Source organism: Dromiciops gliroides, chromosome 3 (genome assembly GCF_019393635.1).
Source record: "Dromiciops gliroides isolate mDroGli1 chromosome 3, mDroGli1.pri, whole genome shotgun sequence".
Taxonomy (NCBI): domain Eukaryota; kingdom Metazoa; phylum Chordata; class Mammalia; order Microbiotheria; family Microbiotheriidae; genus Dromiciops; species Dromiciops gliroides.
Genome location: NC_057863.1, coordinates 63,171,277 through 63,181,594, shown reverse-complemented (window position 1 = coordinate 63,181,594; position 10,318 = coordinate 63,171,277). Strand labels below are relative to the sequence as shown.

At 37.6% G+C, this 10,318-nt stretch overlaps 1 protein-coding gene across 2 annotated transcripts in view; it reads right to left on the bottom strand.

Annotated features, from left to right (window-relative positions):
• Window positions 1-202: 202 nt before the first annotated feature.
• WDFY1 (WD repeat and FYVE domain containing 1) overlaps window positions 203-10,318 on the bottom strand; it is a 58,007-nt gene continuing 47,891 nt past the window's right edge. For both annotated transcript variants that reach the window (XM_043995060.1, XM_043995061.1), the window contains exons 10-12: window positions 8,986-9,116; window positions 5,231-5,339; window positions 203-3,725 (exon numbers count right to left, since the gene is read on the bottom strand). In XM_043995060.1, coding sequence (XP_043850995.1) covers window positions 3,666-3,725; window positions 5,231-5,339; window positions 8,986-9,116 — 300 coding nt within the window. In that variant the 3' untranslated portion in view covers window positions 203-3,665. The remainder of the gene's footprint in view (window positions 3,726-5,230; window positions 5,340-8,985; window positions 9,117-10,318) is intronic.

Here is a 10,318-nt window from a genome sequence, read left to right as displayed (position 1 = left end):
AAAATAGAACTTTCTAGTTAGATTGAAGAAGAACAGGGTGATAAAGAAATCAATGCTACTCTGACTTAACTGTACTATATGAAAAACATCCAGATAGTTTTGGATTTCTCCAGAGCTATCGATTACACAGTTGGTGAGCCTTATAATTCAGTATCTAAACTTTGTTCAGCTGTATCCAGATAAAACATCAGGACAACATATAAACAAGCAAGAAACATATTTTATTGTACATGTATTCCAAAACCCCCCCACAAAAACAAAACCCACAAATAGTGAGGAGCAAGGCGAAAAGTTTATCTAGTCTCTCCGAGTTATGCAGGGCAGAGTATCTTGCAGAAACATAGCTTGTAAGAGACTAAAGTACACTACTTAGTAGTACCCTACACTCCTCCATTCAAAAAAGACCCTACAAGAAAAAAAAACACTTAAAATTGTATCCTAAATACAAATTTCTTACACAATTAAACTGGTATTGTATAGTAAACTGCAGAAAATACAGTAGGCATTCAATAATCGTTTGCATTTAACAACAAAGCATTAGACACTTGAATACATATACTACACATTACTCATCATTAAACTTCAAGTTTATAATGAGTAATTTCACCAAGAGCAACAATTAGTTTGTTCAATTTTTGAAGGTAACAGAATCAGTAACTTAAATAGATGTTATTTTAATGCAAATTGGTTTTAGAAAATACCTGCTTAGGTTTTAACCACTATTTTTGTATATATATATATATATTTTAACCACAATTGGGGCAAGTTTAAACGACTGAAAATTTAAGATACAACTCACTTATATTCTTCAGGAAGAGAATAAGAACTGGAAAGTGCTATAATAATTTTTAATTGCCCTAGACAGCAAAATAGGAACTAGGACACACTCTTAGAGAGATTTCTGAAGTTATGAATCATCTACATCTACGTGATGCCAAGGAGCTAAGTGGATTGGCCCTACCACTAAGACTGACACAGGGAAATTAAAGATTTGTATTAAATAAGCAATTGGTCTTTCTTCATCACAGCACTTTCTACTAGAGCTTAACACAGGGATCTCCTTCCCCAGTATTATGAGTTTGAAATTCCTAATAATGCTTATGAGTGTGAGCATGTAGGAAGGAAGAGATCAATGAACTGCTATTTATGAAAAATTTGAAATAACCCTCTCTTATCTACACATAAAAATGTATTTAAATCTTTTTTTTTTATTTAAGGAATTTGGGGGGGGGGGGGCAACGGGGGCTAAGTGACTTGCCCAGGGTCACACAGCTAGTAAGTGTTAAGTGTCTGAGGCCGGATTTGAACTCAGGTCTTCCTGAATCCAGACCCGGTGCTTTATCCACTGCACTACCTAGCTGCCCCCACATAAAATTAATGAAGTGTCTATAATATAACCTTACCAGTACCATTTTCAACTAGTAAAATTCAGGAAATAATTTGTGTTTCTCTAAACAGTATTCCTTACACATTTTTGCCACTGAATTTGTGATAGTGATAAGACATTTCTGTAAGGTGGGGGTTTTGTTTAAAAATAAAAACTCAAGTAAAAAAAAAAAATGAACCATTTTCCTTTGCCTTCCCTAGATAGTCTACACTCATTTTTGCCTAACATCCATTTCTTCCCTGATTTATATTAACTAAATAAATTTATATTAACTAAATACCTTAGGAGTTGCTATAGCAACATCATGTCACTCTCTGGAACATTTGATTTTTCATTAAGTATCTCAAAAATGGAAATCGTTTCAAAACTGTATAGTCCTGCCTAAAGCCCTGATAATGTGTCCTGTCTATCACAGGGAAGAAACATGACATTTTTTTGAAAGTTTAAGAAAAAACAAAATCAGAGTTCAGTACTTTTCAACATAGCAAAGAGTCAATCATGCTATTTTCCTTGTAAGGACCAATCAGATCCCCAGGACTCCACCTTCATATGGGTTGAATACAGAGGAAGAACATTTGTTCAAATGAAAGTTACTATGTGATGTTTAACATTCAATCTAACATATATATAGATAATTACCACATTTTTCGTAAGCAACATGGGGGGCCCTTTGCAGAAAGTGGTAAGTTTTCAAAAACAAAACCTCTTCCAAGTATAGTAACCCCAAAACAGTACTTAATGCCAAAAAATGACTGGTGTTTAGAAATAAGTGAAGGCTAATTCCAAACATGATGAATTTGAAACCCCTCCCCCAAGCTCCTATCAATTCATATCAATTGGACATTAAAACAGTTAATTCTAATCTAAATTTCTTAAATTTGATAGTCCACTTAACTGTTACTATAAAACAGAGTCTGCGACTCATTTTAATCCCACAAAATTAACCACGAACTAGCAGAGCCTTTTAATCCAAATACTTTAGTGCACAGGAACAGACACCATTACCATCTGTTTTAAAATTCTTCCTTCAAAAAGTATAACCAAGAATACTAAAAAGTGTGCCCATTTCTGCAGCCCAACAGGCAATAAATCATAAATATTTTAATATTAAAATGGATGGAATGCTGACACTGTCCAGGAAATTACTAGCTAAAAAGTTTTAACAATACCTGAACTTTACACCAAACTTTGTTATAGCAACTAACAGAAAATGATAGGTCTCATATCAGCAAGTTACTGCTGACTGCAAAGTCTGAGGAGTGCCAAGAAATACCACCACGAAAAAAGCTGCAAAGTTTAAACACTAGCTCCCTCTTCTGAGGTGCACACTGAATTGCTAGTCCAATCCCTCACATTCTTAATTTAGAAAGAAGTTATCAGTGTCAAATGGACCATACTGTTAGATGGGACACACGGATTGTTTCCCATACAATCATGCCGGTACCATAATCATTCTTCACTGCAATGAGAAAAGCTAGTCAGCTTAGTGTGTTTCCCATTTTAACAGCACCATAGAAACGTCTGCAAACTAACTGCTGGATGGTAAATGGTCAAGTGTGGACTGCCTTCAGAGACAGAGAGAATTTATGACTAACTTACAAACATCTACAAAGAGCCACTCATTTATATGAGCCAGGAAAAAAAAGGGGGGGGGGAGGGTAAGAAAGCTGCAAATGACTAGAGGTGACAAAATATGTGTAGACCATTACACGGCCTGAGAAGAAGAGAGGCCTTGAGGACGCTTGTCAATCACTATGCTACAGAACGTACTCCAGTCCCAGCAGCAGACAGGACTCTCTGGCACTTCAGAATTCAATCACTGGCCCTCAAGAAAGATAGACCAGGTATTTTGAGTCTTCCTTGCTCTTCTTGCTCCAACAATCTGTAAAGCCAGAAAAGTGCTTTGGGAAGCTGGCTAGACTGGTTTGTGAGGAGATTTAGAATCCTATGGGAACCATTTCCTGAAAGTTCTTTATGTCTCTGTTCAATGTTTTCCACTAACCTTCTCATATGATTCCTTTTTTCAGGACATTTTAACATACCAGGACTCACATTACAGACAATCCTTTATATCCACCCCTACACCAAGGCGATTAGAGACATATCTGCATCAGGGTGGTTCCAGGAGTGTCCTACAGAACAAAAACTTTTTTAAACTTTGTTTTTAAAATGGTCACTGGATATTCAAGCAACCAGAACTTGTGGAGCTATTCACAGGAAGGACTTCATTTGGTGCTTGTTGCTGTACATAAGGTGCATAAACTGACCAGGTCCCAGGTCAGCGGGAGGAGAATCCAGTTGCAAGACTACAACCGACTACAGGTGTCATGTCCCATATCTGCAAGAGAAAAGGGAATGTGGGAAAAAGCAAAATGGGTCATCTTATAGGATAGTAAATGACAGACCTGGAAAAATACACACTTGCTACAATTGAAAGGTATTCATATTAGAGAGAAAAACTAGATTCTCCCAGATTCTTCTGCCCTCACAAATCCCTGCCTCTAATACTGGGCATTTCTGAAGCACAAAGGAAAACAGGAAGCAAAATTCATTTCAAAAAGGAGAGAGGGAAGGTACAGTAATAGGTCAGACTGAAGATTTTCAGACCATGACTATGGATTGTCCCAAAATTCAGTCAACTCTTTCTACACCTCAGATTCAATCTTACTGTTGCTCAGATCACACAGCCCATAGGTAATGGGTTCTTACCTATATTCATGAACATGAACTTTAAAAAAAAAAATTGATAACTATATTTCTATATAATTGGTTTCCCTTGTAATCCTAGTATTTTATTTTATCCATTTGAAAACATTCTGAGAAAGGAGCCATAGACTGCCACAGGGATCTCTGATAGAAAAAAGGTTAAGAACTTTTATTATTTCATTGAAATAGGAATACTTTTCACCAATAAAAGGTGATAACCCCTCTAAGCCTTAATAGAAGGTCTTGATGAAGAGCCATGGATAGAAAAAAATGCACTATCTATTGGCCAACCTTTTGGCCTTAGTCCATCCTAAGCTGGCTCGTCTGGTTCTCAGATGGTAGATAAATAGAGTCCTTGCAAGGTTGAGTCCCAGCCTAATAATGCTAGGATACAGTCTGACTTTTTTTTCTTCCCACCTTCACCTCATCCCTTCCAAATAAAAGCTGGCATAAATCAAGAACCATGCCAAATACAATTACTTTACTTGCCACAAGTCCAGGGATTTAATGAAGAAACATTTAGTTATGCTTTAAATTTAGAATGTAAATAAATGTGCCTGTACAGATACATAAGACATCCAGAAGAAGATCAGAAACCCAAGAAGAAAGAAAATTACATCAAGGAAGAACAAAGAAAGTAAGTATGAGGAAAAATAATGATGGATATAGGCACAAAACAAAGTTTACCACACAGAAACATGCAAGAGCTGGGGTATATGCAGACAAGGCTACCCTGTACAGTTGGGGAATAAGTCAAAGAAATATGGCTATTTTTGCACCAACCTTGAAAATGAACATACAAACACAGGACCCCTCAGCTAGACAGAAGAAGAAAGAGCATGGCAATAATAAGAAATCCAGAGAAATGCACCAGAAGTGGAAGAAACTTCAAAGGGAAGTACCAACAATGAAGGGAACTGAAAATCTTAAATGTTGTGTGTCTCAACTTTTTCAATGGACATTGTATTGTTTACAGAAAACAGATGTCCCGTTCGAAACTATGCTGCCAACAAAAGACAAAAGACAAACTGCTTTTAATTTTAATTTTGTAAAGCCAATGAAATGGTAATAATAGAATAAAGAAAAAAGTCAACCCTAAATCTAGATACTGCCTGAAACAATATTTAACAAAGTTACCTTTACAACACGATCAGTCCCACAGGTCACCATTAGTCCCCTAGAAACATCCATAGACATGTGAGAAATGTTATGTTTTCCTTCATGAAAGGTTGCCAGAGAGGTGCGACTAGTGAAAAAGAAAACATTAGATTTAAAACTCATTTGGCAAATAGTCATTTAGAAATAATAGATAATTTATAATAATAAAAATAAACTGTGACGAATCCAGAATTGGAATAAAACTAGTAAAATGAGCGTAAGTATTAGAATTTAGTGTTATTTACACATTTAGAAAGATCTAAAAATTGTTTCACAATTAAAGGCTTTTGTAATAGATTAATGAATTCTCTCATTTTATTTTTATTTCTTCACAGGGAGACTAAACACTTATATTCCTAAATATTTAGAAAATTCTCACAAGGAGAAGAATATTTAGGGCAAAAGAAATTATTATGATAGCTAAAACACGAAGGCCTCTTGAATCAGATGCTCCAAATTTTCTTGGGCTAGCTATGGGTATGAGTCATCATGACATGATGGATGGAATGCTAGATCCAGAGTAAGGAAAATCTGAATTCAAATCCTGTCCTAAGAGACTTATTAGCTTTTTGATTCTGGTCAAATCACATAACCTCTCTGAGACTCAGTTTCCTCATCTGTATAGTAGGAATCACATTCATAACACTTACACAAAAAAAAAACCAACTTGTATCATAGAAAATAATGCATAGTAAATCTGTCTCTTCTTTAAAACCGCATGAGTGACAGGATTAAGAGGGAGAGCAACTGAATAAATCAGTTATATCATCCCACCCCATGATGCTATCTTTGCCTTGATATATTTTTCGGGTGAAAATATATCTTGATTATTCACTAAATGTGAATAAGAACTATACACTTCCTTAGAAGCAGCAGAAAAATCTATTTAGATCGGCCTTGATCATACCCTCTAAGGCCTATATATAACTATCAAGCTGGTTGGAACCAGAGAATTGAGTATCCACTAGCACAGAGGGGGCTCAAGCCTTCTAGTGATGTCAGGTGAGATAACCATCTGAGAAAGAGCTGATTAGGGGAGTGGAGAGAAGAGAGGAGAGGGTGGTGGCCATCATCCCATGCCCTTTTGACCAGAAGACCCTTATTAACTCCAAAGAGTTAGGGCTATTTCTTCAGCATCCTAGCCACATCCCTTAAAATAGAGGGGCTAGGGGGCAGCTAGATGGCGCAGTGGATAGAGCACCGGCCCTGGAGTCAGGAGTACCTGAGTTCAAATCCGGCCTCAGACACTTAACACTTACTAGCTGTGTGACCCTGGGCAAGTTACTTAACCCCAATTGCCTTACTTAAAAAAAAAAAAAATAGAGGGGCTGACAGCAGTGTCTGCAATGGGTAGATAGGAGGAAATACAAACAGTCCAGCAGAAGGGCTACACCAAACCTAGAAAAAATATTTTGAGAACTACAACAAAAGGACTTAACAGAATAGTGATGCAACCCTTTGCTTATATGTCCTTTCTAAGTTTAAGCCCATTTTCCCATAACTCCTCAGATCATCGATGACCTGATCATTATTATATGAACCTAAGTTTCTAGAGTACAGAAATTGTGTCTAATTTATCCTTCTATTTCTGTAAGGCCCTGGTACCATGATTTTCACATGGTAGGTAGGTGGTAAATGTTTGTTAAATGCATAAATTTTGAACCATGAGCAGAAGAAAAATCTGAAGTTGCTAATGTTATAATCTAATTATTTTAGGTATCAGACTGATATAAAGGCCAAGTAATCCAGAAGATGGCTATCTCATTATTCTAAATCACAAAAAAAAAACCAAAATAGACCTCAAGTTAGGTTTTCTAGCCCAGAACTGTGACAAGATCATGGGGGACAGTCATTTAGAAACAGATTTGTGGACTAGCTCTGCTTCTGTACAAGAAAAGAGATCATAGAGTTTTACAACTAGAAAATCAACACAAATATAACAGAAGAACGAAGTGACTCAGATTAGCCACAATCAACACATTGCTATTGCATACCCATTCACTGCAGACTAGAAACCACTAGGGGGAGACAGAGATGTGTGCTGGGTCATCAAGCTCAAAAATCACAGACTTAGATCTGAAAATACTCTAAAGAACGCTAAGTCTAAACTCCCTCATTTAACAGATGAGGAACCTGACATTCAGAGAGGTCGCATCATCTGTCCAGAATCACAAAGCCAGTAAATGTGTAAGGCAGGATCCAAACTCAGACCTAGCTGACTCTCAGTCCAACACTGCATCAACTTTGGCACCTAAATTGTCTAATAAAAGCACTTCTACTTACCCAAAGGGGAAAATGACCACACACCTCTTTAGAAATAAGTAATGGAGATAACCAAAGAATATCAATACAGCATTTTAAAGCCACGACAAGCGAGGTGCAAAAGGGGTAAAAAAATAGCTATTGCAAACTACTTGGATACATTCATATATCTCTGTGAACATATGTATGAATTATAAATGTACACACATGTTTTATACATTGTAGAAATATTTTGACTGACTAGCCTAATTTGGGGGGACTAAATCTATTGGAGGACTAACCTGGGGACTTTTGACTGGCTGGCTATCTGAATGCTATTAACTTAATATGGGCCATTTATAAAGTTCCACCACACTGCTCCCAAATTGATAAGCAAAAGATTAAGAAGCCTCTTAACGAAATAATCAAAGCAGAGTTTATTTATGAGATACTATTTAAAATCATGAATACAGGGAAATAAAATGTACAACCTGACTGCGTTTAGAAGTCTCTTTCCACCTGCTGGGCCTGGAACTTTTTTAATACAATAAGGGCCATGCCGCCTCTTGCCTTAGGGTACGTTCCACTTTCACTACTCAGGTCCTTTATTCTAACCCCTTTCAACTTTGTCTATCCCCCTGCTTCTAACTTTCCTCTCCTTACTTCCACCTCTGAACCCGTGTTTCTCTCTCACCGACCTCTCCTTCCGTTCTCCTAGTGCTCCAGTGTCCTTCTCTGTTCTGTTCCTCTTGTCAGCCCCCCTGCTGTCTCTAGTCTCCGGAGTCCTCCTTAATCTTGTCCTTCAGCCTCCTAATCTTGTCCTTCGGCCTCCCTTTTTCCATCTAACTCCCAGGTCTATATATATCTTTCTTCTCTCCACTCAAATCTGGGGGCTTTTTGTGCCCCCATAGACCCAAGTTAATCCGCCAGTCAGAGCTGCAGCTGGGGGGACGGGGAAGCTGAGTGTCTCGTGCATACCATACCCAGCGCTCCAGGGGCCCATGCCCCCTGCTGCATGCCTAGGGACCTCAGCACCGGCTACGCCAGAGCCTGGCCTGGACGAGCCTGGGATCTCTCGGATAGATCCTCTCAGGGTGGAGGGAGCTGGGGCTCTCTCCCCCAGCTGTCTGACCTGGCTCATATAGCCCACGGGGCTTTTTGGCTCAGCTGAAGCAGAGGGGGAGGGGCACCAGTGCCTCCCACACAGAAGAGACCCTGAGGGCCTAAGGCTTTCTAATCTCAGCCCAAAGGTAGGGTCCCCAAATCAAACTAAATTTCCACAACATATGTGTGCATGTAATTTTAAATACTGTGTGGCGTAGAAGTTTACATAAGTCCGCTTTCCTATTCTTCAGGTTTGGAGTTGTTTGTGGTTGTTGACAACTGAATTTTTTTAAGTAAAAAAAAATTTTTAAGTAGACCTTTTGGTAAGAAATGCATCTTACTTCCCACATTTTCATTTGAAAACAAATCAAAGATACGAAGCTCCTTACTCTTCATCTTTGACGGAGTCATAGCAAGAGTCACACATGCGGACTTGGAACTCGAAGCCCATCACTGGGTATGTGGAACGCCGGGTGCTGCACTTCCCACACACTGCTTGCCCACACTTCCGACAATGATGCTTCAAGTGTTATGGGGGGAAAAAAAGCTGAGATTTTGTATTTTTATACACATACTTTAACATTTCTATTACATGAAGTCTAAGAATCAAATGTGTTGTAAACATTAAGGCATTCCTGCCCTGGAATAATAATTTGCAAACTATCTCATAATGCTTGACAATAAACATTATTTCTTTTTCTCCTGTGTTACTTTTTTAGCAAGCAATAAGGGCCTAGCTAGCGTTAAAAGTTAAGAAGGTCTATGGACAAAACCAAATGATAGACAAAGTTTTTAGAAAGAATAATCCACTCAGAACACCAGAAAAGAAAAAAAAGAAAAGCCCTTAGAGAGAGGTTTTGATGAAATATTTCCTGATTAATATATTGCTACCAAAAGTTATATGCTCTCAATTTTTAATCTTTCAAATTAACACAAGGAGATATACAAACTCCACTGTCAATGACTGGGTTCTCCTTTTCCAACGAGTGACTCTTCCCAGAAGCACTTTAAATTTAGTGACTGGGCACTCCCACTCTCTATATGTATTAGCTATTAGCACAGAAAAGCACAGCTGCATTTTGATGTTTTCATTCAGAAACAGGAGTTACTTTACCTATTAAGCACAATGAACTGATCAAAAACACTGCTAGGCATGCAGAGGCTAATTATAGAATGTTAAAGATACTCTTTGGGGGCATCAGAATGTTATACACACATAAGTATTTCCTGAATTGTCTGCTAATATTAAAATGTCACTTCACTCTGGAGTAGCCTTCTAAGTAACACCAAAAAGTAATTTACCAATTCACACAAACTTTGAGCCAGCTTTCCATGGAGGTACACTGTTCATTCGAATCAACATTCTATTCTACTCACCAGCAAAAATTAATATTCTCCCAGAGTGAGTGGCTATTTTCAAAGTCACTGTAGAAATCTATTTTTGCAGAACTTTAGTACTACATGAATTTCTAAGTCTAAGAATCTTTTTTAAAATTTTATATGAAGTATAGGTCATGTTTCAAGCCTTAATTTTAAACCAAATCGGCCTGTTACTTGAATCATGTGTCTTAAAAAAATCTCTAGGTTCACAAGAATTTTAAATATTTATCTTATATATTGAGTAATATTACATATATACTTCATATGGACAACAGAATCACTCTTAAAGCCCACGGTACTGTGGACAAAGCTCTAGATTTGAAGAAATAAGAACAAAGGTCA